This window comes from Cibotium barometz, chromosome 50 (genome assembly GCF_041138505.1).
Source record: "Cibotium barometz isolate CiBa-2024 chromosome 50, ASM4113850v1, whole genome shotgun sequence".
Taxonomy (NCBI): Eukaryota; Viridiplantae; Streptophyta; class Polypodiopsida; order Cyatheales; family Cibotiaceae; genus Cibotium; species Cibotium barometz.
Genome location: NC_141095.1, coordinates 5,127,232 through 5,154,630, shown reverse-complemented (window position 1 = coordinate 5,154,630; position 27,399 = coordinate 5,127,232). Strand labels below are relative to the sequence as shown.

The following is a 27,399-nucleotide window of genomic DNA, read 5'->3' as shown; positions in this document are numbered from 1 at the left end:
ATCTAACCAATTGTAAGCATGATAATTTAATGTTCACAAGCAGCATTGACGATGGAGAAGTAAGAAAACATGGCATAGTGCTGATACCTTTATCTAGAATTAAGGAACAAAAAAAACTTATGTGATAATTCAGTGTTCACAAGCGACGTGGTAAGCATGATGACTTTTGGTCTCTAAAAGATTTTAATTTATGGTAAGCCTCAAGGACTTAGTCTCTGAAAAGATTTTAAAAAGATTTGAAGGCAAGGCTTTGAACATTCAAATAATCAAAATGAAGTCTCCTAGGGGCTCAATTAAGAAGTTAGCACGAGTGATATAAATAAAGAGGAGACAAAGTCAAAGAAATGGGTTTAATTAGTAGAAGACTACAAATGAGAACTCAGAAAATACATTTTAAAATAAGCGATTTTGTCCCCATCAACTCTTTTAAATAAAAGACGGCCGAATACAAGGGAAAACGACACCACCATGCACCACCACCTTGAACACGATATCACGATTAAGCGAGTTCTGATTAAAGAATAAGCCTGTGTGTGTGTGTGTGTGTTCTCTCTCTCTCTCTCTCTCTGTGTGTGAGAGAGACAGAGCAATAGATCACTGTCGGGTGTTAGGTAATCAAATAATAAGCCCGCCAATAATCAAATCCCATTGTCTGTGCGCGCGCGCGAGCGAGCGAGCGAGAGAGAGAGAGAGAGATCAATCACAATCAGGTGTTTATCAGCTATCCAACCAATCGCGCGCGCGCGCGCGCGCGCGAGAGAGAGAGAGAGAGAGAGAGAGAGAGAGAGAGAGAGAGAAACCAATCGGGAGAGTCCCACCCATCCCTGTCTGTCCAATGCTTTGCCCAAGTGCCCCTTCTGTAGTAGCAGCATGCATGCATACAATGGGAGAAGCACAAAGAAAACATGGTCTGCTCAACGCGGCTTTGCTCGTTCTCGTGTTGACCTTGTCACTACGAAGGTCTGCTGGCGTTTCCGATCCAGTTGAAGGTCAGTAAAAGCACATCCTTTTCATGTTTCTGTGTGTGTGTGTTTTTCTTTTATCTCTTTGGGATTCTTTTGACCTTCGAGATCTTCACTTGCACCAGCTACAAGTGCTTTTGAATTTGAGCTGTCTCATAGCAGTTGGACAGCTGGGTTGTAAAAGAGTGTGTGTACGTGTGCACGTGTACACATGCATGTGGGCACTTGAGTGCATGTGTACATGTGCTCGCATGTGTGTGTGTGTGCCTGCGTATATGTGTCTTAACATCAGAAACAAAATCAAGATCTGAGATGGGTTTGGATACTGAAACTCTTCAGTTTTCCACTCTTGTGACTCTCAGTTTTGGCTCTTCGAGCAATAAAACTTGAAATCGGGGATGGTTTTGGAAAGCTAGACAATTGGGCTGGAGATGATCCATGTGGAACTAACTGGACAGGAGTCATATGCACAAACATCAATGGGACGCAATATGTCACGGAGCTGTAAGTGCTACCAGAATTCAGCTCTGAAAATGCAGAAATGAGATAATACAAGTGTTTTCCCAAATTGAAATTCTCTAACACCAAACCTGCCATCTGTAGGCGCTTGCTAAACATGAATTTCACAGGAACTTTGCCCCCTGATTTAGGGAACTTGACACAACTTGGCGTCATGTAAGTAGCACTTATGTGGTTAAGGTGCCAATGGTTCATGATATATGAGGGGGTCATCATCCAAGACAAGATTAGAAGTTGATTAATAAATTTACCATTAGTGCTTTCTGTTAGGGTTTTCATGTGATGCCCTGTATGGTCATCATCCACACACAGGTCACCCAAAACCAATACTTTATTTTTCTCTTTTTGTGAAGGGATTTCATGTGGAACAACATCACTGGTTCGATCCCTCGCGAGGTTGGATACTTAAGCAATCTTTACTTACTGTAAGTATGGCAAATTTCTTATTAAGTTTATTTTAATTACTTAGTTTAACCTTGTCATTTAAGATCATTTTGAAGGTGCCATGGCCGAATCATGCCCCCTTGACATTGCTTGCTCGTGGACAAAAAAGTAAGATCATCCTTGGGATTGTATTGTTTACAGGCTTCTCAATGGCAACAAATTGACTGGGACATTACCACCAGAATTGGGCAACCTCTCCAATGTGGACCGCTTTCAGATTGATGAGAACAACATATCGGGTCCTATACCCTCCAGCTTTCAGTACCTCAACCGAGCAAGGCATTTGTAAGTATATGTATATATATAAACCTAGGCTACACATCCATTGGCTTGTTTGTACTTTTTTTTTTTCCCCAACTGGCCTTTGGCCCAAGATCCTCCTGTAGTTACCGATTTTTCACCGTCCGTAGGCACTTAATTATCTGCCCGTAAGCGAGATTCGAGAAGCACAAAGGGGGCTTTTGAACCCAAGATCTCTTGGTCATAGGCAAACACCTTCACCACTTGAGCTATCACCTCATTGGCCTTGTTTGTACTCTTTTAGATGCAAAGGTAGTGGGTTCGACCCCTGCTCACTACAGCTGGGTGAATAAGGGGCCAGGCTTGACCTACCCAAAAATCTCTTAAAAAAAGAAAGCAAAGTTGGTGGTACTTGTGGAGGTTTTTGATTTCTGGTTTATGTATACAGCCACATGCACAACAATTCCCTTAATGGATAAGGTCACAATAACCTGAACTTTCTATCTGTATATGGATACAGCCACATGAACAACAACTCCTTGAATGGAAGCATCCCCCCCGAGTTGGGCCGCCTTCAAAGAGCAGTTCATATGTAAGGAAAGCTCTGAAAACTTAGTTATTTTACATCAATTTTCCTTTGGCCACATATTGAGCTCTCAAATTACTGATTAAGGCTCTGGTTTAAGTGCAGTTTGTTTGATAACAACGATTTAAGTGGAGAGTTGCCACCTGAGCTCTCGAATATTTCTACTCTACTCATTCTGTAAGCACATCTCCACCAACTCTTCATGCATTTTACTGTCAGGTGATCCAAAGTGTCAAAAGCAATGTGGACCCCTTTGTGTGCTATAATATCCCAGAGCTTCCCATCTTCTTTTGTACTAAACTCTCGTTTCTTTTTGGTGATGCAGACAACTAGACAATAACCACTTCAATGGCTCCATACCATCCACTTACTCTAACATGACCAGACTCACGAAATTGTAAGTATTTTTGAACTCATCACATCCTCCCTTTCTTTCCAGAAATTGTCAATACAGGAGAATATTATAATGCAATAATATATATATATATATATGTGTGTGTGTGTGTGTGTGTGTGTGTGTGTGTGTGTGTATATATATATATATATATATGTATATGTATATATATATATATATATATATATATATATATATGTATGTATATGTATATATATATATATGTATATGTATATATATATATATATATATATGTATGTATATGTATATGTATATATATATATATATGTATATGTATATGTATATGTATATGTATATGTATTTTGAGTCCAAATTTCCCCTAATGACTCAGTTCCCATTCTCTACAATGTCTCTATAAGCCCTTTGCTCTATGTGCCATAGAGCAACACCATCTCTATTAAGAGCATGAAGACCACCGTCTCAGCTAGGGTGGATTCCACACCACCCAATTTGTCAAATATGTATTGGGGGAAGAGGGGGGGAAGAGGGGGGGGGGTGTCATGCTGTAAACTGGCTTTGAAAGCCCTGGTCTGCACGTATGTGCCCAGTGACCCACTGTGACTGTGGTGCAATATGACTTCAATTGACTGATTAGTGGAGCTCATAGTTTTGTTTCTAAAGCCTTGAGAGCATCCACGAACCAACCGAGTGTGAAAAGGATGTTCTAGTGTAGACCCCTTGTCGCTCTGCCCAATCACTTACACGTGCCTCTATTGCCAAGCCATATATCTTAGTCATGAGGCTAATCAGGGCAGTCCAAAATTTGTGTGGATTCATTGGTTCCCTTGCTTGTGGATGGGTATGATGATGTTCTTCGATGCGTTTTGGGGAAACCCATGTCACAACCATGAGTGAAATAACCAATTATAAGCGCTCACGATATTTTGTTAGGTTATGGGTACATCTGAGATGTCAATTGGAGGCTGGTTACTTAACATTGATTAGTGTGGGTGTACTATGTAGGCTTGACATATGAGAGTGATGGAGAGGGAGGCTAATTTCCAGGAAGCATCACCAAAAAATCTTTGAGATACTGCTATGGGAAATATCAAGCAGTCTTTTGTTAATAATTCTTTTTTCTTCCTTCTAACAAGATGGCTACACTCTCTCTGTGTGGTTGGCCTGTGGATGGTGATGATGGAGCTCCAGTGCAAAGCCTTACATTCCTTATGGTACCATCCATTTTGTGAGGTGGCCTATCCAAGGTTATTTCTCCCCAACACACTCCTCCCATAAACATGACATAACTTAGAACATCAACCTTGTCTACTCTCAACTTGCTCCCAGAAACATCTCCCCCCTCGTTGCCTCGCTTCTTTACCACGCACTCCATGCAGAAATTCAAAGTCAAGTGAACCAAGGGTGGATGGTGAGCTCTTAGAGCTTCTGAGGCTGAAACGGAGGCGATAGTGATCAGCCCCTGGCATGAGTGGGAGGACATGAAAATATGGGGAACCCAATAAGGTAATGCATAAGGTTGTTCTTATTATTTCCATGTGGATAGCAACTGAGGGCCAGCATGTTATATCCATGTCAATTAAATGTTTCCCGCTTCTTGTGATCTGAGCATCTCTTATGGTATCATCTCAAGGAGAACCAATGCATCCTCTTGAAAGTCTAGTATTTCTTCTTGTCTCTTTGCTATGTGCATTGAAATTCCCACTACTACCATTTCTCCCTTGTGGGAAAATTCATATATATATTTTTTATACAAGGCATGATATGAAGGTCCTAGTTCCTGCTTGGAGATGTTCCAAGTCCTCTTATTATCTTGACTCAAGAATAATTGGTACAACTCTGCCTCAAGCTTTTCCAGGTAATCCCGCTTCTTCTTTTGCACAAAGCGTCGGAAGAGCGTCCTGGCCTGTCTGTGTGTACGTGCCCGAAGGGCGACATCTATCTGTAGCTGAGCTCAGGTCTCTCGGCATTCGTCATCATACCAGCTATTCTGCAGAATAGTACTGCTCAAGGGCTTAGAGGCAGCTATAGTATATGTGAAAGCATATGTTGCCGAGGTATGTAGTACCTCTGTAAAGCCTCTCGTAAGCTCCTCTAAAGGGCTATCTGAGTCAAGAGTGAAAAGGCCATTGTAGACTGCACTGCAATAAACTTCAGCAGTCTCTCATGTAAAATGGTATCTAGGGTGGTGAGAGAGAGGTGATGGCGATAACCGTCTTTGGTTCTTGCATACCACTATGAAGCATAAAAGTATGCATGATCTACCGCCATCCCAATCGGCCTGTCACAGAAATATAGAAACTCTGGATATCTGGCATCAAAGTAGGGGATCCCATCAAGTAGTCCACTGTACTAGCGCCCTTCTTGTTATTCCAGCATGTAAAAGCACCCGAACCGGGCCATCATGACAAACCATTATAAATAAGCTACCCATGAGCACTCCCCAAAGCCAAGAGGTGTGTCCCATATTCTGTGATCTCACCCATATCCTGTAATGTCCTCTGTGTGCCCACTTCATCTGCTTCAAGCTCTCTATATAAAGGCTCCACTGTGTCATAAAGTGTTGATTGCTCATTGCCCATACAAGCATTGAAGTCCCCCACCACCAAAAGAATGTCTCCCGAGTTAGCAAAGCGTATGATGTCTTCATACAATGGCAAATAAGGTGACTCACCCTGCTGCTGTGCATATCTCGAGTAGGCAGGAGGAAAATAGCATACGGAAATGTATATGTCTTGTAGCCTCTCTGTGCGAACTCTAATGCCGGTACCTTTGTAGCATCCTTGCCCACTCTCCCAGCATCCACTATGGGGAGCTCAGATACTCCCATTTTAGTGCAAAGATCTTTTGCATCCTCTTCAGGGGAGCTTTTCTCATTCCATCCAGTAACTCGCACATGTAAGGCCCTGGCACGTCTCTTAGCCTCCTCCTCCAGAGTGGCATTCATTACCTCGACTTTATCAACTAACGCACCCTTGTGTTTCTTCACTACATCAATCCATTTGGTATTCTCTTCAACATCTTCTTTTGTTTGCTTTGTCACCTCAGCAAAGGATCTGATCTCTTTCTCAACGTGTGTTTTCAACTCCTTAATTTCATCAGCAAGTTGGGGTGTTACCGACCCCTTTTGCCCTTCTAGCTGTTTTTTGTATGCCAAAAGTTATCCTTGGAGTTCCTTGATCAAGACATCTTTATCTGTTATGCATTTCTCCATCTTAGTTTTCCAGGATTTGACCTCAGCCATTGCATCACTAACTTTTTTATACACTGTAATTTCCATTCATTTCCCCTTTCAGTGCTGTATACATCTCAGCCAGCAATTCCGTTAGTATTTCCTTATGCAACTCCTTCCTCATGCATGCATACATGTCGTTCTTCCGGGATTCCATAGCCTCATACATTTCCTTTTCGAAATCTAGTCGCATGTTGTTCAATTCTGCCTTGATCATAATCTGCACTTTTTCATACATAGAATCGTCTGAATCGTCTTTGGTTCTAGACATTTTCCCCGCCCTAGATGAGCCTGGGGAAGGCGTACTTTCCCTCATTCTTCTGCGAAAAATGAACCGTGCTTTAGGCGGTGTTTGGCAGACACCCTGGTCATCAACATTGCATGAAGTATCCATTTCTCAGAAGCCCACACGATACATTCAGAGAGAGAGAGAGAGAGAGAGAGAGATAAGGGGGCTGTTGGCGGATGAGATAAGCGGGCAGGTAGACAAGAAGAGGGTTGAGTAGGCGACAGAAAGGGAGGGGGGTTGGCGGACAGTCGAGCAGGGTGGGGGGAGTGGATGTCCGCCAGGGTGGAGAGAGAGAAAGAGAGATTAACGTCTTCAAAGACAAAGGGAATCTATGAGAAAAAACGGTTTTACAATGTATCCATGATGAACCATGGAAAAGAAAAACTGTATGAAACTAGCTATTTAAGCTAAAATATCCATGTGATGCTACATGATGACAACATGTGGTCATACAGTGATACAATCCTCATCCGTGTGAGAGAGAGAGAGAGAGCATTGAGGTAGTAGACAAAGTTTAGACTTCTTTGAACTTCTTTGATTGTTTGATGGTTGTTTACAGGAGTTTAAGAAATTGTAACTTAACTGGTACAATCCCTGACCTGTCAGCAATGCCTGGTTTGGCATACTTGTAAGTTTAGCTTTGTGGTTCATACACAAATTTTGGAGACTTGTAGTTTTTTGTTTACTGTTTTTAATTTTGGAGTATCTTCTGTGGACTGTTCCAAAGGGATCTAAGTCAAAATCAGCTGACCGGGCAGCTTCCATCAAATCTGTCTCAGGCTATCAGAACTATGTAAGCCTCACAAAAAAGGATCATAGATTTGAGTCTATTTTGTAGCTTTTAAGCAGTTACATAATGTGGACACACACATGCACATGCACATGCACACACATGCACACTCCAGTGAGTGTGCACACACACACACTCACTCAGCTCCATCTGACTTTTCTTCTTTTGGGTTCAGTGACTTGTCTTACAATCAGCTGAATGGTGAATTTCCATCAAATCTTTATGGACTAAACAGTTTGGAATTTTTGTAAGTTGCTTTCTATTCCTGCTATTATGCCATGCCATGAAGATAGTGTGGCATGATGATCGAATCCTCCCAAGTTAGAACACATGTTTCTTACAAGCTGACTTCTTACAATGCAGACTCTTACAAAACAACTCTCTGGACGGGAACATCACAGCAAATCTTTTAACCCATAATGCCTTTACAAATCCTGACTCAGTATTGGTTTTGTAAGATGTTGCTTAAACCACTGAATAGTCTCTTCTGTCACATGAGAAGTTTACTCAAAACTCTAGTTGCTTTTATGACTCATTTTGCAATCATTTGATTGCAGGAACTTCCAAGACAACAACATCACCGGGTTCACTTCGGGGGCACTTCTTAATATTCCGAATATCACACTACGGTAACATCTTCTTCCTTCATTAGTGGACTTGGTATCAGAAGCACAAGATGGGAGTACGGGTTATTAATCCTCTCAAGAACATACTTGCAGGTTACATGGAAACCCAGTGTGCAGTGACTCTTCAACTCCTTCAAATTTATGTTTAGAATACAATGGTACTGATACCAACATATCAGTTCCAACCACGGCTGTTTCAGTGCCCCTTGGCTGCTCAGATGATACTTGTGATACAAGCAACAATCAGGAGCTTGTTTATGGACTCTTAGCCTCTGGTCTCTGTCGTTGTGCCTACCCACTTTTAGTAGGCTACCGACTAAAGAGTCCTGGCTTTGCCATATTTCCACCATATGAGAATGCTTTCCATGTCTATTTGTCATCAGGGCTAAATTTTTCTCAATATCAAGTAAATGTATCAGATTACAGCTGGGAATTCGGACCCCGTCTTTCTATGAACATCAAGTTGTTTCCAGATAATACTACGAGTCAATTTACGGATTCAGAGGTTGCACATATCTATGATACATTTGCAACCTGGAAACTTCCAGACAACAGAACCTTTGGTCCTGCTGATATGCTTTTTTTCACCATAGGGTATCCATACAATGGTAAGCTTGTACAAAAGCCTTCTTTTTGTGAAAACTGATTTATCTATAAGTAAGTTAACCGGATAGGCTGATGTTTTTAATCTTAATGTAGCCTCTGTGACTGCTGCTGTATCTAAGAGAGGATTGAATGGTGGAGAAATTGCTGGTATAGTCGTTGGTGCTGCTGCATTCACAGCTATCATTGTGGCTGCTGTTATGTTTCTTATAGCCAAACGCTGGCCCAGCTATGCTGCCCCCTTCCGAAAAGGTATTATTTTGTTTCAGTCCAAACACAGTTGTATAAAAGTTGAGAATGGGGGAGAAAATGCCTTCATGATGCATCTTTTACACACACATATATAAAAACATATGCATAGACATAAACACACATATGCGCATGCACATCACATATACATATACACAGTACATACATGTGCATGTGCATATGCATATACCTATACACGTGCATACACATACACATACACATACACATACGCTTACATGTACACATGTGAGTGTCTGAGTGTGCGTGTGCGCATGTGTACTTGAATGTATTCCATTATAATGGATCTTTATCCATGAGAATCAGCTGCACAAGAATGGATGAACATTTATTTTTGCTATTTGAATTCAGGCCAATTCACACATTAGAAGGATAACCATGCTTCATTCAAAAACAGAATGCTGACACTGCTTTTTTAATATCCTTGCAGCCCGACGGCACGAACGCATCAAAATTTCAGGTGTGAAGGATTTTACCTACGAAGAGATGGCAAAGGCAACCAAAAATTTTGAGGAATCCATGCAGATTGGGAAAGGTGGTTATGGAAAGGTTTACAAGGCTGTTTTGGCTGATGGGTTGGAGGTTGCCATAAAGCGTGCTGAAGAGGGGTCACTCCAAGGAGAAACAGAGTTCTATACTGAGATTGAGTTGCTTTCTCGTGTTCATCATCGCAATCTTGTCTCCTTGATTGGGTTCTGTGATGATGAAGATGAACAGATGTTAGTTTATGAGTTCATGGAAAATGGTACCTTACGAGATCATCTGAACTGTGAGTATACCTGGCCATGTAGCCATTCATGTTCATTTTCTCGGGATAGCTCACATGAGATCAACAATGTATGGAGGTCTTTGTCCAAGTTTTTCATGCTCATTTTCTTAAGATAGCCGACATGAGATCAACCATCTATGGAGGTCTTTGTCCAAGGTTTTCATCTAAACTTGGCCTATCAATCAATTTTGATCTTTTTTTCAGTGGGTTCAAAGCTACCCCTCGATTTCCCAACACGGCTTCAGATAGCCTTAGGGGCAGCTAAGGGTATATTATATCTTCACACTGAGGCTAATCCTCCCATATATCACCGTGACATCAAAGCTAGTAATATCTTGCTTGATGGGAAGAGGAGGGCCAAGGTTGCTGATTTTGGGCTTTCAAAGCTGGCTCCTGTTGCTGAGATAGAAGGTGCTGCAGGTGGCCATGTCTCAACTGTAGTCAAGGGCACTCCGGTACAAATTTCAATTTTCAGCATATGCTTCAGGCTGAGGCATTACTTTATCTTCCATCAGTGTTTTTCTGTTAACAAGTTGCCCTCCAAAAGTATCTTGTGTGAGTGTTGTGGTGTTGTGTGCATGCATCTGTTTGCATATTGGGGGAAAGGTGTAGGGAATGGTCACTGGTCCCAATGACCATTCCTGCCGGTCAAGCTGACCAGTGTAGCTGGGATGCTGAGGCGGGAATGGTCGGACCAGTGACCATTCCCGGCCATCAAGTAGATTTGGGTGCAGACAATTCAGCAGCCAGAATCCATCCCGGCGGTATGCAACCTGGTGCAGACTCAGCTCCCAGAATTCAAGTGGCATATGTTTTGCAGTTGTCGTTTGACTGACGGGGGTGGAATTCCTGAACCGATGTCCTTGATGGGGGGTTAGAATGAACACATGCACATGTGCTATATTGCTCCATTGGAGCAGGAGAACCTAAGATACAAATGCATTGTGCCATTCTTTTTGCAGGGCTATCTTGATCCTGAGTACTTCCTAACTCACAAACTCACAGACAAAAGTGATGTATACAGTTTTGGAGTAGTTCTGCTAGAGCTTGTAACAGGAATGCAACCCATCTCTCATGGCAAAAACCTCGTCAGGGAGGTGAGTTCAAATCATGCATACCTTGCAGTTCTCGACAATTCAAACATCAATATTGAGTACCCTTTTCTGTAAGAAAGTAAGCTGGATGTGCGTGCCATGCTGCAGGTGAATCTAGCATATGAGGCTGGCATGATGCTGTCGTTTGTCGATTCGCGGATGGGCTCATACCCATCTGAATGCCTACAGCCCTTCGTGCGCCTGGCGATGTCATGCTGCAAGGATGACACTGACTCTCGTCCTTCCATGGCCGAGGTGGTCCGAGAGCTAGAAGCCATTTGGCATCTTACACCCTTGCCAGAATCCATGGCCTCCTCTGAGACCTCACTGGACACAGAAGCTGATAAGTTGAAACATCAGGGCGGGCTTCGTTCAAACAGCCCCTACATTTCGTCGGATATCGACGGGAGCAGCCTGATCAGTGGCGCTATACCACGTGTCGCTCCACGGTAATGCTTTGTAGATCACCTTTCTGGTGCATGTATCTACACCCTTGTCACAAAGCCTTTGTATATCACACTCTTATTTTATGCTCTAGCAACATGTCTTTCAATCAGTTTTTTTTTATAAAAAAAACTTGACCTACAGGCTTTGTATATGTTTGTAAAGGTTCATTTCACCCTTTGTATATTAACATGGATGGTTATGTGCACCTGCAAAAACAAGTGCAAGCACACATGTGTATACATCTTATAAATCCTCTTGCCTTAGAGGCTCTGTATATGTTTGCAAAGGTTGATTTCACCCTTTTTATTATTAACATGGATGGTTATGTGCTTGTACTCAACGCTCTTGCAACATATGCAAGCACACACATGTGCATACATGTCCTATAAATCCTGCTCAAGATAAAACAAGTCATTGGAATTGAACTTTCACTTTGAAGATATGCCTAGCCACACACACAAGCAGGGTTGAAACTTGGATCTAATGAGACTCAAAGAAAATACACAAATTTAAAAATGAGGGGGATAGGGTTGAAACTTGGATCTAATGAGACTCAAAGAAAATACACAAATTTAAAAATGATGGGGATTAGTGAACCACAACATAATTAAAATAAAAGATAATCTCATTGCAAATTTCTCTTATATGTAGAGAGCCAAGGGCATGCTTAAATAGCTCCAAGAGAGTATTGATGACACTTTTTGCTTGGCATGGTACATTTCATATGGCATGCATCATCGAACTGGGTTACATCAATGTGCTTAAATTCTTCCTTGGCATCATCAACTTTAATGAATCAGTCATTAATATTTTTTGCCCCATTAATATCCTTTGTGAAAATTTGGGTTATCTTTTAAATTCCAAAAAGAGCCATGTGAAGTGGATCATTATGTTTGTAGTGATGCTCGTCGAGGGCTAATGTATAATCCCAAAACTTGCTATAAGTGAGTAAGGGGTTGTCATCTTTTGAATGGCAAAGAAGAGCCATGTGAAATGGATCATCATGTTGATGGGGTGATCATTTGTTCTGAGGGCTAATGTATAATCTCAAACTCGCTATCAACAATGAGTGTGTGGTTTGAACTTTTAAATCCTAATCCTGCAAAAATGTTATCCCACATGTAATTGGAAGAGTCCTAAAGTTAATTGTCAAGACTTTCACATAGAAACTATGGATCCTAAGCTAAATCGTTCTCTCTCTTCTCTCAATTTCCTCAATATCTCTCTTAGGTGCTCCTTCTCTCTCTCTCTCTCTCTCTCTCACACACACACACACCCCCACATTTTTTTTGTATAACCGTTTTGTATGGATTCATTAAATATGCAACTGGTCTAGTTGGTAGCTGAACATAGTCATATGGAGATTAACACAATGGAAGTAGTAATACTTGTCAATATGAGGTGACTAGAAAACTAGCCAATTATTATGACCAATCTAAATCATCCAAAGTGCCAAAAATCTTGTCCATGCAAAGAAAGGAGCTTTGTCTATTAATTTCCTGGCCAATCTTCCAACAATCCAAAAGTTTCTAGAAAAAACATGCGCTCGGAAATTTGGTAGTTGCACACACTAAATAAGCCATATAAGAACTCCTTGGTATCTGTGTACACATTTAGTAGTAGCAATTTTTCTTTTTGCCAAATGTGCCAACAGGGACTACTCTTGCAATACATCTCCATAGAAATAGTCTCTGTGAGGGGGAGTTTACTATTTTATATCGCTTGCAAATTTTTCTTCCATCATTTTTCTATTTCAATGTTTAATTGCCATATCCCATTTGCATGCTCTAGAAACCGAGGGAGGATAAATATGCAAATCTTTGATGTTGTAATTTGAGCAAAAGAAATTGTAGTAGAAGCATGAAGTGTTGAATCTTTCGGAGTTAGTCTCGAGTCTAGTCTAGTCTAGTGTCCTTTGTGGTGTGAACACCCCTTAGTTAGGTTTAGGGTCAAAAGACAAAGGCCTTAGTACCTATAAAACATGTACTTGGGTCCTGCAGTCTTTCATAGAGTACCATTCAAGTTGTGTAATCTCTCTCCCACACTTGAGCTGTCTCTCTTTCACACACTCCACCATGATGATGATATTTCATTCTCCATAGCTCCTTGTGTGATCCTGTCTATACCAACATGGTATCAGAGCCACCACCTCCACCTTCTCGTCTTCATCACCTTGCTCCACCATGATGATGATATTTCATTCTCCATAGCTCCTTGTGTGATCCTGTCCATACCAACATGGTATCAGAGCCACCACCTCCACCTTCTCGTCTTCATCACCTTGCCCATGATGCCTGTTTTTCTAATATGATCTTCACCTGCTGTTCTCATCTGAGCCGCCAACATCATGATTCATCACCATCTTCAACAAGATTTGCGTTTTGATGCTACGACCGATCAGCCTTCTGCGTTCCTTCAACGACTCACACCATCCGCTCTGGGCCGCCAACTGCAGCATCTCCGCCCTCCTAACTGTCGTTCTACCGCTTGCTTGCACACACTGCTGCAGAGGCTCTCTAGATCGGATTTCTACCCCACCTGCGGGATCAGTAGCGCGGCGCCTCGTTTTCAGGCTTCACGTCGGGATACTTTTCTTCTGTTCTGCATCAGTAACAACTACTCTCCGCTCGGCCAGCTGGGTGGCACCAGGCTCTAGCCTGGAAGTCTACGCCCCGAGCCCACCCGCTCACGCCCGTCCCAGTTACTGCACTGCCGCCCGCCGCCTGGAGGTCTCCACAGCCGGAGTTGCACACCCGCCATCTACTACATCGGCTGAGCCCCGTGGGACGCCTTCAGCGAAACGAGCAACAAGCCCGCAAGCATCCATTGAGCCGCTTTCTATCGATGATGACCCGAATTTTTTTAAATAAAAGTAATGCAGCTTCGACGTTTTTGTTTACAATTTTATTTTTATTTTTTTGGGAAGAGGTATTTTTAATAAGGTGTTTTCATCAAAGCTTTGTGAGCTGCTGTTCACATGGACACCTTCGCATGCTTGGCTTTTGGGCCCTTCTACAACGCATATGAGATCCATCACTCCACAACATCCGTCTTTTCCATCACGAGATCTTCTTCGACATCTTCTATATTCGTGTTTGAGCTCCCGACTTAAGTATCCATCATGTGGCCAACGAAGATGCAGGAGGTACACCAGCATCGAGGGGGAGATCTTAATCTCTCCACAATTATCTATTTCCTATATTGAGTCAAGGGTTCTTTGCCCAGGTAGTCCCCCAAAATCCAAGATCTTTATCTTTTGGATCCTTTTGGATTATGTAATGCCTTATTTCTATAAAAGGCTCCTCTCCATCATACCCTTTTTTGTCCTTGCTTTAGGCAAGGGGGGTTGTTTTGGTATGCCGATGTAGGCTGTCTTTGTTGCCCAAGGCAGGACCTGACCTCTGACTCTTTCGCCAAGATCATGCTTGTTAAGCCTCTGAGCCTTTTGTGCTACGCTCATGGCCTCTGAGCCACACTTACTGGCCTTTGGATCTCAAGCGGGGAACACATCTTGTGTCTGCTTGTGTTGGTGTACGGGACTATTGAGGGAAATGCATGCAACTCCACCATCACTCCAAAGGGGGGCTTGTTCGATGTTTTGGAATATCTATCAAACGAGAGGGGCGAGAATACGTAATCTCGATGCTGATGACATTCGCTTTTTCTTTCTTTTATTTTCTTTTTCTCTTTAAAATAAATAAATAAATTAATAAATAAATTTCTCTCTCTTCTTACATTCTTTATTTCTTTCTCTTCTTATTCTCCTTCTTTTCCTCATCTGCTTCTTCTTATTCTTATTTTTTTTCTCTTTTCTTATTTTTCTTCTCCTCTTTCTTCTCTCTCCTCTTTTGTTCTTCTTCTTCTCTTTTTCTTCTTCTTCTTCTTCTTCTCTCTTTTCTTCTTCTTCTTCTCCCTCTTCTTTCTCTTCCTTCTCTTTCTTGTCTCTCCTCTTCTTTCTTCTTCTCTCTTTTCTTTCTTCTCCTCCCATGGCTCACCTCTTGCTGCCACATAGGGGTCTCTTTATCTAATATGGCATCTTGTCCGTGTGGCAGAGAAGGTATAAGATGCACAAAGGGTTTCACCGGTCTGCAAAATGTGGGAGAGAGAGAAGGACTCCATGTGGTCGTGGCCGACGCACAAAGGGTTTCACCGGTCTGCAAAATGTGGGAGAGTGAGAAGGACTCCATGTGGTCATGGCCGACGCACCATCTCTTGGTGATGGGATTCGCAAGCAGGTTTGGTCTTGCCAGCACCAACACCTTAGTGTGTTGTGATGATTAGATCGGTAGGACTAGTGGTTTCTTATCGGAATCCATCGATGTGTCTTGTTGGGAATTGTGCATGCAACTGCGGCACCATTGCGTGGCCGTTTGAGTGTCACAATACGTAAATCTTTTTGTCTCAAAATTTATCGAAGCATTTTCAGGGCTCTGATACCACTAAAATGGGAAAGTACACAAGACCCCGAGAAGCACGCGCACATGAAAATACAGACACGAGATAACAGCGGATTGGGTCCTAACTGCCCCCCCAAGCGTGTGCCAAAAGCATCCTCGCTTGAGTATTTTTATAGTATTTAATAAAAAAGATTACATGGCTATTTTAGCTCGAGCTTGCTCTATAAGCTTTCTTTTACAAAAATAGCTCAAACACTAGAGCTTGTTCACACACTAAGTGTAAATAATTACAACTCTTCTAGCAGTCGGGTTTGGTCTGGTTGGCGCCAACACCTTAGTGTGTTGTGATGATTAGCTCAGTAGGACTAGTGGTTTCTTATCGAAAATCCACTGCTGTGTCTTGTTGGGAATTGTGCATATGGCTGCGGCTCTGTTGCATAGCCGTCTAAGTGCCGCAATACTTAAATCTTTTTGTCTCAAAATTTGTCGAAGTGTCGCTAGGTCTGTGATACCACTGAAATGGGAAAGTACATGGGACATTGGGAAGCGCACCCACTGAAAAATACAGACGTGAGATAACACCGGATTGGATCCCAACTACCCCCTGAAGTGTGTGCCAAAAGCATCCCCGCTTGAGTATTTTTATAGTATTTTATTCCATCAAAAATAGATTACATGGCTATTTTAGCCCGAGCTTGCTTTACAAGATTTCTTTTTACAAAAATAGCTCGAACATTAGAGCTTGTTTACATACTAAGTGTAAGTAATTACAACTCTTCTAGCATATGTGCTAGGAATATAACAATGCCATGCACAAGTGTGCAAAAATAATTTGTACAAACATTTGTCACGTGGCCACAAAATTAACTCATAAATAACCTTGTGCACAGCCACACATTCCATTTGTTGAGCTGGTTTCTGCACATATTAAATCAAGCATATTTTTTTATGATTATTATGCATCAAAAATATGATAAAATATATACTTGTAATAGCACATGAGCTCATAGATATGACATGAGCCCACAAAGCATGATCCCTATTGCACATGAGCTCATAGATGTGACAGAAGTCTTTAAAAAAAGGGTTTTACTAAAAAACTCAAACTCCAAAAATAAAAGAATTAAAAATGTCAACTTAGGCTAAAAACACGTGTCTGAATCCATTCAAACATATGCTAGGAGACCGAATCACTAGAGAGAAACTCTTTAATGTGAACTAGGATTTAATACAAACTCTTTAATGTGAGCTAGGATTTAATACAAACTCTTTAATGTGAGCTCGGTCCCACTCTAATTGTTGGAAATAACAAATCAGCTAGGCTTTAATACAAACTCTTTGATGTGAGCTCGATCCAACTGTAATTGTTGAAAATGACAAATCAACCAATTGTAGTGCATCAAACCCAATACCCAACCTCTAATTGTCTTATCAAACAAGACTAGTACTCAACAGAGTGCTCCCATATTAAGAAGGCAAGACTCCTATATGAAAGTGAGGAGTTTTGGGAAGAAATGAGCCAATTAAATGCTAATATGGGTGGAGGAACCACGAAACCCCTAGAAACAAGATACACCATGGTCTTCGAAGCCACAAATTTGCTAACAATAGACTCAATGATGATGAATAATGTGATAAACTTTATGAAAAGGGCATTGAACTTCCCCATCTTTGGGCAAAGATGGGGAAGTGAGGGAGCATGAGGAGTAGGACTAGGAACTAGGAGGACCATCAAGGTTCTCTAGCTACTTAAACCTCAGAAGGCACCACACTTTTTTAAACTTCTGGTGTTAACCCTGAGTTAGGCTTTCCCAAAGCTAGCCATAGCTAAGTAGCCCAGCCACCACCATTGTAATAATTTTAACATGACTCTTTTAGAGCACCATTAGGGGTCGAAAATCTACAAAAAGGTCAACAAACACACATAGTGCAAGTAGAAGTCCCACCTCCTAAAGGAGCCCATTATGGAAGCTTCTTCTACAGACCAAGTTCTAGTTCCTCTCTTTTTGGATTGTAGGGAAAGGCAAAGAGCTAATTACAAGGGATACTTACAACCAAGTGTTCTATAAGGGCAATCACCTAATGTGCCCTCAATTACTATGACTAGTGCCATTGGAGATAGAGGATGTCATTTTTGAAATAGGGAGGTTTTACTACTTCCAACCTAGGTGTTCCATAAGGGCAATCACCTACTAGGACCAATGCAATTAGAAACCACAAAGTTCAACCTTGTGAGGCACGAAACTCTAAACCTAGATATAGAGGGTTTTATGCAACCATTTTCTTATGCTCCACTACCACTTGAATATACGAAAGATATGCTAATGAGATAGGAAGGGAGGTTGCCAGGAATATAGTACTCAAAGGTCCAAATTTGGTAAGACTAAGCTAATCCATATCTCAAGGATGATAAATAAATGTGATGAAACTAGAGACTCCATTCGTCGATATATCTAGAAAATTTTGATTAAGTTTAAAAAACCATGGGAAAGATTGATGATCCCAACAAGGTCTATTTATTTGGACTTTGCCTTGCAAGCTAGCCTAGAGAAGTTTGATCAAGTTTGTGAAGCCATGAGAAAGATTGATAATCCCACCAAGATCTGTTTTTTACTTTGTTGTATGGCACTAAAGCTACTTTAAAATGCCAAGTATGATGTTTGAGACATACTTTCATTGTGCGTTTTTCCCAATGGAGCCCCATTTCACAAATCTACCACCTCAAGCAAGGGAGAGCTCATGAGGGACTACATTGCTAAACTAAGTAACTCCATATGAGATGTGATGTAATCCCCAAGAAAGGCTATATAGCATATCAATCATTGGCTAATTTATGATCGGGCCTTAAGAGAAAGAGGCTTCATGACCATCTCTATAGGTCTAGATGCTATATTATTTTGATGAGTGTTGTCATGAGGTAGTATACCTAGTAGACAATTTGTAAGATAGGGATGTAAAAGCCGTTCAGCTAGACTTAGTAGACAATATGCAAGGTAGGGATGTAGAAGTCATTCTCACCTAGACTAAGAGATAGAGGATGCATCATTCAAAGCCTTTGTAGCAACTAAGGAAGCCTAACCACCACCAAAAGAGTCCTAATCAAGGACATGGCATGGACAAGTTGGCAAATATTTTTCTCAACTATTTAGACCCCAATAGTGACAAGGCCACCCACCTCACCACCCGTTTCCTCAAGAACATTAAGTTTCTTATTTATTAGGGTAACCTTATTTACAACCAACCCTACTTAGTTTCCTAAGGGAAAAAGCTCAAGGAAACCCCACCCAATTTCTGAAGGGTAACCTTAAGCCAACCTTGTTCCTCAAGCCAAACACCCTCACTTATTCCCACAAAAAGATATGGTGTGATGAACAATTTTCCATAAAAACCATAAAAGCACCAAGTGTCTATTGCTAAGTCTAAGATAAAAATAATTTAAAGCTTATTTCTAGCACCCATGGGAGAACCATGACACAATTTATTATTGGTATTGAGGAAACCTAGTAGGGTGGACTTCGGCACACCATGATAGATGCTCCCTTCACCGTTATTGGTATTGAGGAACCCTAGTAGGGTGGACTTCGGCACACCATGATAGATGCTCCCTTCACCGTTATTGGTATTGAGGAACCCTAGTAGGGTGGACTTCGGCACACCATGATAGATGCTCCCTTCACCATGATAGATACTCCCCCATGCCAAGGTAGCCACTAGGCCTACCAACTCCACCATTCTCCCCTTAACTAGCATAATCTCTAATGCTCATTTATCAACACCTCTTATCGAGAGGTATGTATGGAACATCACTAATGTCATAGCCACCTCTAGTATTTACCACCTTAATTAGTTTCTCCTAGAAGCACACTACTACAACAATTCTCAATGACTTTGCAAGTAGAATATATGAGTGTGGAACATGAAAGTTATGAGTTTAACAAAGAGCAAGAGAGTTCAATATAACAAGTCATGTAGGCTATTTCTTAAATGTTTCTATTGCAAGAGTCCACATTGTATTACTTGAGTGTCCTCGTAAAGCCACCAAGCACCAAGAACCCTAACTCCATCCCCAAATCTAGTGCCAAACCCAAATGTCATTCCTTATGGATCCACATATATTACAAATGTGGATTAAACATGCTTACAAATGTGGATCAAACATGCTTACAAAGATTGTCCTAATAGAGTGACAATTACAAATGTGTTTTAAGCATGCTAACAAGGGTTATCCTAATAGAGTGACAATTACCCCAAATCTAGTGCCAAACCCAAATGTCATTCCTTACGGATCCACATATGTTATAAATGTGGATTGAACATGCTTAAAAATGTGGATCAAACATGCTTACAAGGACTGTCCTAATTGGGTGAAAATTAAAAATGTGGATCAAACATGCTTACAAGGATTGTCCTAATTGGGTGAAAATTACAAATGTGGATTAAACATGCTTACAAGGATTATCCTAGTAGAGTGACAATCACCCCAGTGGAAAGAGGATCAACCACTTTTACAAGCCTTAACTTGTTGAGTAAACAAGGAGGACTTATTCACATAGTCCCCCTTCACAAGGCTCCAATCCAATCTTAGCATAGTAGCTGCTAAGGAAACATCCAAGCCTAGGGTAGTAGTAACTAAGGGAGCATCCACCAACGCTACTAGTTAGTAGGAAGCTCAAATTTTAACCTTAAATCAGGTACCTAAAGAGCCTAAGGCACGATCCTCAAAGGCTACATCTGCCCCTAAAAAGGCTAGTGGACCGAAACTAGAGGTTCAAAATAAGAAACATTGAAGAGCACCTAGAAGTGTAATGGACAAATAATTTGTTAGTATACACTCAATGCTCGTCTCTCAGCATGTATCTCACTTTGATGTATAATGCACATTTATTAGGCCCCCTTTATGAGGAGTAGCCATGGTGCATATGTCTTTAGTGGGAACCCGGACGGCTTAGACGCCGATGGGGTCATTATTGTGACCATTGATGATGGTTAGGAGATGGTCAGGGATACGAGTGTTAGTTGGGGTCCGAGGCATTGCCCCGATCGGGGGGTCCCAGGGGGACTAGCAACCCCCCTGGTGGGGGTTCAAGGGCAAGAGCCCCCGAGGCGACTGTATGAGGAATATTACCTTGGATACTAGGTCCATCATTAGTGAGTGGTGGTCAGTGGTTGGTGAGCCGCGTTCTTGATACGCGGGCGGTGACCATGTCTATGTAGTGTAACCGCCCTCGTTGTATACGAGTCTACCAGACTGCCTACAGTACTATACATGGACATGGTTGCCATGAGCTAAGGCATCCAATGCTTGTGAGTATCCATCCCCTTCTACATCTTGCACATACTCCATCCAGAGTCTGTCTAGATCGCCATCTAAGCTCTACTTGAGAGCGCATGGGTGGACAGCACCATCACTTGTACCTCTTTGGTATAATCAAAATTTTAAATTCTCTCCATTGTGTATCTATTACATTGTCTATTGTGCTTTGTCTTGATATCTCTTTCCGATGTGCCATATTCTTATATAGTATCAGAGCTTAGGTGCTCTTATTAACAGGAATAGTGTAAAAAGTTGTCTTTATTTGCATAGAGCCCTAGGAGTGATGGCTTCTAGTGTTGCTGTTGTGCTGCTGCACCAGTCTTGCGCATTCATCCACCTGCCTTCACGAAAGGCAAGCTTGATGATGGGACGAACTATACTCTTTATAAATTCAAAATCAATGCCATTCTAGACTCTTATAAGCTCCTAGAAACTGTTTTGGGAATGGATGCATAACCAGTGGTGGGAAGTCCCGACCCCAACAACCCTGCAAACATGCTTCCGCCAGATGCTACACTTCTTCGTGCATGGAGAAGGCGCAATGCTGATACACTTTGTGCCATTGTCACCAGCGTATGTGATTCTATTCTCACTCTCATTCAACATACTACCAAGGCTACAGAGGCTTGGATCATACTGAGAAATCAGTATGAGACTCGCAATCAGACCACGATTTTGAACCTGGAGAATCAGCTTGCTGTTGAAAAGTTTGCTGAAGGAGAAGCTGCTGAAGCATTTATCTCGCGAATAAAAATTCTGTGAAATCAAATGGCTGCTGTATGGATTACACACACTAGTGAGGAGTTGGCCTAGAGGTGCATCCGAATTCTTCCACAGAAGCATGATGGCTTGGCTACATCACTAAACACTCAGGTTAGAGTACCATCTTTATTATTTGAAGAATTTAGTGCTATGCTACTTGAGGAGGAGATGCGACTGAAGACACGCGATGGTAGTGATGCTGCATTTTCGGCCAATGCTAAAGGCAAAGGCAGGACATCTTCTGATGAGAAGAAGAAGAAGCCAAAGAAGAAGTTTCAAGGGAGTTGTTATTACTTTGACAAGAAGGGTCACACTGTCAAAGACTGTAGAAAGAAGCAAGCTGACAAGAAGAACGACACCTTGAAGTCTTCATGGAAGGAAAAGGAGTCAGTAAATAATGTCGAGATCGAGCTTAAACTTTGGGCCACCACCATTGAAGAGGTATGTTCATATGCTCGGGCTCTAGTTGATGATTCATAGATTTTGGATAGTTGAGCATCCTGACACATGACCAGTAAGAAGGGCTGGTATAGTTCCTAGAAGCCTCTAGAGGAACCGATCAGTGTTGTTATTGGGAATAATGCTAAATGTCCAGCTGAAGGGTCTGGAACCATATCTTTTGTGGTACCTATAGGTGAAGAGAAGAAGCTGTCAAATGTGCTCTATGTACCCCAGATAAAGAGAAATATACTATCAGTTTCTCTACGATGACAGATCGTGGGCTTGAATTACGCTTCAAGAAAACTAAAGCAAAAATTCTAGATGTTGTTGGCAAGGTAGTTGGCAAAGGAGTAAGGTGCAACAATCTCTACGAGCTAAGTGCCCTTACAGTGTCTACAGATAAGAGCATAAGCAAGCTTTGGCATAAGCGATTTGGTCACATTGGATTTTCCGTGCTAAAGGAGATGTAGAAAAAGGGTATGGTAGCTAATTGGCCTGCAGTTTCAGAATTGCAAGAACCATGTGAAGCTTGTATTATGCAACAATGCAAGAAGGTATTTCCACAGGAAAGCAGCAATCGGGGCAAAGACTTCTCTAGAGCTGGTACATGCTAATCTTTGTGGTAAAATGTCTACTACTGTATTAGGGGGATCTTCTTACTTTATGCTGTTAGTCGATGATTACAGTAGGAAGATATGGGTTTAATTCCTTTGAGATAAGGCTGAAGCTTTTGGCAAGTTCAAACAGTGGCATAAGCTTGTGGAAAATGAGACAGGAAAGAAGGTGAAGAAGTTTTGTACTACATATTGAGGAGGAGAATTCCTCTCAACGGAATTTGATAGCTACTGCAAGGAGAATGACATCAAGCGCCGACTCACCACTTCTCACACACCTCAGCAAAATGGTGTTGTAGAACACTGCAATCAAATTGTCATGGGGAGATGGCTTGATGCATGCAAAGGGTTTGCCCAATACATTTTGGGCTGAAGCAATCAACACAGCAGTTTATGTCCTCAATCGGAGCTACACAAAGGCACTCAAGGATGCTACACCTCAAGAGGCCTACTCTGGTAAGAAACCTTCAGTTTCTCATTTCAGAACATTTGGCTATGAATGTTGTGCATATTCCAGATGCATCTAGGACCAAGCTAGATGCCAAAAGCCAGAAGCGTATCTTTCTTGGATATAGTCAAGAGTCAAAGGCATATCGACTCTATGATACAGAGGCAAAGAAGAATAGTCCACCATGAGCCCAACCCACCATGAACCCAACCCACCAATTAGATTTCCTCTCAAGAAGGATCAATTTTCAGAGGATGAAGAATCTCACACATCACATCCTGCTACTGCACCACAAGGAAAGCCACTTCCAAATTGGGCACAACAGCTCTTTGATGGGCATAATACAGTACCTGAGAAGCCAGAATCTTCAGCAGATGGACCACGTAGATCAAGGAGAATAGAGGAGCAGAGAAGAGCATTTGATCTCATTTTTTCAATATGGCCTTGATGGGGCTGAGATAATGGAAACAGTGAAGGAGCCAGCCACCTTGGATGAAGCCTTAGCAAATTCAATCCCCAAGCTGATGCTAGAACTGCGAGAGGGATGTCGTGGCGTGTGAAAGCTCACAGCCACTAGGGAGGGGAGGGATAGAAAGCCGTGATGCAGTTTGAGTATGACAGCATCATAAAGAACAACACTTGTGCTGGGACCGATCACCAAATAAAAAGGTAATTGGTACCAAATGGATTTGGAAAGCTAAGTATAAGGCTGATGGCTCACTTGAAAAATACAAAGCTAGGTTGGTTGTACAGGGATTTGCACAGGTAGAGGGTTTTGACTTTCATGAAACCTTTGCTCCCACAGCTCCTATGACAACTATCAAGGTGGTACTAGCCTTGGCTGCTCACAAAAAGTGGCCAATCTTTCACATGGATGTCAAATCAGCATTTCTGAATGGCCATCTCAAGGAGCAGGTATATGTAGCTCAACCACTAGGTTTTGAGATGCCTAGATCAGAAAACAAAGTTTGCAAGCTAAAGAAGGCATTGTATGGGCTGAAACAGGCTCCAAGGGCATGGTATCACATGATAGACCAATTTTTCAAAAAGATTGGGTTTATAAGAAGTTCTTCCGAAAATAACTTGTATGTTCTTAAAAGTCATGGCAAGATTGTTTTGGTTGTCTTGTATGTAGATGACTTAAACATTTCATGTGATAATGAAGAGATGATCCAGAAGACAATGGATATGCTGAGCCATGAGTTTGAGATGACAGACTTGGGTCTTCTGCATTTCTTGGGATTGAGGTCTGGCAAGAGTTAGGTAAAATCTTCATTCTGCAGCAAAAGTATGCTTGGGAGATTCTCAAAGCATTTGGGATGACAAACTACAAACCTGTGTCTACGCCAATGGAAGTGAACATGAAGCTTTCTGTAGAGGATTCTTCATCACTTGTTGAAATCAGGAAGTACAAGAAGTTGGTGGTGAGTTTGATTTTTCTTACTAACACTAGACCTGATATCAGCTTCATAGTTGGTGTGTTGAGTAGGTTTTCTAACAAACCACGGGAGAGTTATTAGAAGGAAGGGATGAGGGTACTTAGGTACATCAGAGGTACCTAAGTAGGTTTTCTAACAAACCACGAGAGAGTTATTAGAAGGAAGGGATGAGGGAACTTAGGTACATCAGAGGTACCATGTTTGCGCATGGAACAGGTGTCATTGCAGATATTGACATATGGCACAAGCACATTGGTCATGTGAATGTACAGCGGGCTGAAGTCTATGCAGGCCAAAAATATTGTTGCAGGTTTGCCAAAGTTTAAGGTTGATGGTATGCATAAGGTATGTGAAGCATGCCAACTTGGTAAGCCACACATGATGTCGGGATGCTTTTGAAGTAGAAGTTTGAGATGAAGGATTTGGGTGAGCTGCGATATTTCTTGGGCATAGAGGTGGTGAGATCACCTCATGGCATTTTGCTATTGCAGAGGCAGTATGGCTTGGACATGTTTTTTCCAAGTATAGTATGACAGGCTGTAAGCCTATTTCAGTGCCATTGGAGCAGAACACAAAGCTTTCTGCAGATACATGTGAGCTTTTGGAGGACCCCACTACATACAGGCGCATAGTGGATAGTTTGATCTACATGAAGGGGTGCTGCTATGCAAGCTTGTGAGAGGTAGCTTGGTTTCAGAAGCTATCTGGTGACATGGGAGAGCCCGTGTGGATAGGGCAGTTGTCATATATTGTGACAACATGAGTAGCATACAATTGGCCAATAACCCAGTATATTATGCTAGAATGAAGCACATTGAGGTGCATTATCACTTTGTGAGAGAGAAGGTTCTAGCAAAAGATGTAGATCCGGTATATGTCACCACAGAAGATCATGTGGTTGACATCTTTACGAAGGCATTGGGCACAGAGAAGCTCCACAGATTTAGGAGCTTACATGGAGTGCAATGTGTGGAGTTGAGCTCGAGGGAGAGTGTTGAGATATCGAGCTCAACTAGTGCTACGGTGGACATTGATGACCCGCCTAGGTGATAGCTTCCGCATCTACACCACTGGCATGGTTGGTGAGACTATGGGTGATATGCAGCCAGTGGGATGACAGGTTGTGTGAGCCATTTTGGATTACTAGAGACTGGCATAGTTATAGCGCCAACTCATTTAGTCAAGTTCACATTATGGACGGACCCTTGTATGTTGGAGTAGTAGAGTACTAACCCATATAGTGTGTACTCTTATCTTTATGTTATGTTGGTTAAGTAGAGAAGAAGAAGATAGAAGAAAATTCAGCTATCCATCTCTCTCTTGTGTCTTGCTCTCTCTTGTGTGTGTGTGTGTGTTTGCTTGCTAGGGTTTGAAGCTCTCCCTCTCCCCCACATTCTCTTTAAGTTCATGATTGCGGCCGTGAGTATCTTGAGTTTTTCATGTCCGAAAAAGGTGGTCCAAAAGCAGTAAAAATCATGCAAAGTTCTTAACAATGATCAAAGGATTCAAGAAATCAACTCAAAGGTGTAAGGTTTAAAAGTGTTTTTGACGTGGAAAACCAAAAGATGTTCACAGCCGTGAATATCTCAACTCAAAGGTGTGAGGTTTAAAAGTGTTTTTGACGTGGAAAACCAAAAGATGTTCACAGCCGTGAATATCTCAAGTTTGTCACAACTAAAAAGTGCTTCAAAACTATCATCTAAGATGATAACCAACTTTAAAGGTGTGGGAAGGGCCTACATCTGGTCAAATGACAAAAAGAACAAACTTTTTCTAACGTGAAAAAATGGAGTTTTTCATAGCCATGAATGACTTGTTAATGCGTAGGAAGCCTGACCAGTAAATTTGACAAATGTTATTGACCCATATTTATGAGTCAGACACCCGATACTTATTATCCATATTTGAATTGCTTGTTTCCTTCATACCCGCCTATTTTTTAACTTCTTCTCTTCTATTTTCTTCATACCTACTTATTTTTTGCCTTCTTCTCTTTTCTTTACTTTGCTCATCGCCCACTCATCACTTCCATTCCACACCTTTGACTACGCCATCGTTTGTCACATGTATTATAATGTAGGGAGACCTTCATGCCTCGTGATTTGTGGTGATGATATTATCTTTTTTGTGGTTGAATAATGGTCTTTGTTGTTTGCAATCCAAACCTCTCTCTCTCTCTCTCTCTCTCTCTCTCTCTCTCTCTCTCTCACACACACACACACACACACACATTTGCTTGCTATTCTAAGCTATGTTATCTATGAACCAACACCCATGTTCATGAGTAACTCTATCAGTGCTATGTCTATCTGTCAAATTCTGTTCTAGATGTACACCACCCCAAAATCACAAACCCTAAAAAAGTTCAATCTTGTACACACTATCATCTGTCATTTTATGAATCAAACACTCTCCTTTAGACCTCCTAAGCTCTACAACAAAAAATATACCTCTTTTTTGACGTGAAAATCTATTGTGGTTTTTCACACCATGGAAAACCTAGCTGGTTTTTCATGTTAAATTGACCTCATCCAAACAAGGGGAAAATGCAAAATCTTGACCATGGAAACCCTCCTGAGTGTTGCTCAGACCTTCTCATTACTTTTAGTAAAGAAATTTCTTAAATGTATATCTCAGACGTTCATAGTCGTGAAAAACCTAACTAGTTTTTCATGCTAAAGGAAATTCTTAGGAAGTCATTATTTATATCATCTTTCATCTCCTCTAACCTTCATATATCCTT

At 41.6% G+C, this 27,399-nt stretch overlaps 1 protein-coding gene across 2 annotated transcripts; it reads left to right on the top strand.

Moving 5' to 3' along the window:
- Positions 1-656: 656 nt before the first annotated feature.
- LOC147609749 (putative LRR receptor-like serine/threonine-protein kinase At1g06840) lies at positions 657-11,581 on the top strand. 2 transcript variants are annotated; one of them, XM_086786736.1, is made up of 19 exons: positions 657-989; positions 1,325-1,466; positions 1,566-1,637; positions 1,835-1,906; positions 2,067-2,210; positions 2,686-2,757; positions 2,857-2,928; positions 3,077-3,148; positions 7,205-7,273; positions 7,373-7,438; positions 7,611-7,682; positions 7,799-7,888; positions 7,993-8,064; positions 8,155-8,669; positions 8,761-8,916; positions 9,362-9,700; positions 9,905-10,155; positions 10,663-10,797; positions 10,903-11,581. In XM_086786736.1, the coding sequence occupies exons 1-19, from the start codon at positions 836-838 to the stop codon at positions 11,245-11,247; spliced, it is 2,910 nt and encodes a 969-aa protein (XP_086642862.1). In that variant the 5' UTR covers positions 657-835; the 3' UTR covers positions 11,248-11,581. The 2 variants fall into 2 exon arrangements, with proteins under 2 accessions (XP_086642862.1, XP_086642863.1); XM_086786737.1 differs by lacking the exons at positions 1,325-1,466; positions 1,566-1,637 and having other exon boundaries at positions 905-989.
- The last annotated feature ends 15,818 nt before the right edge of the window (positions 11,582-27,399 follow it).

Bases quoted from the DNA above. Each gene is read 5' to 3' on its own strand.
- LOC147609749 (XM_086786736.1), top strand. From the start codon at position 836: ATGCTTTGCCCAAGTGCCCCTTCTGTAGTAGCAGCATGCATGCATACA. The intron at 990-1,324 runs GTCAGTAAAAGC...TGTGACTCTCAG, and splicing joins CGTTTCCGATCCAGTTGAAG to TTTTGGCTCTTCGAGCAATA. The intron at 1,467-1,565 runs GTAAGTGCTACC...TGCCATCTGTAG, and splicing joins ACGCAATATGTCACGGAGCT to GCGCTTGCTAAACATGAATT.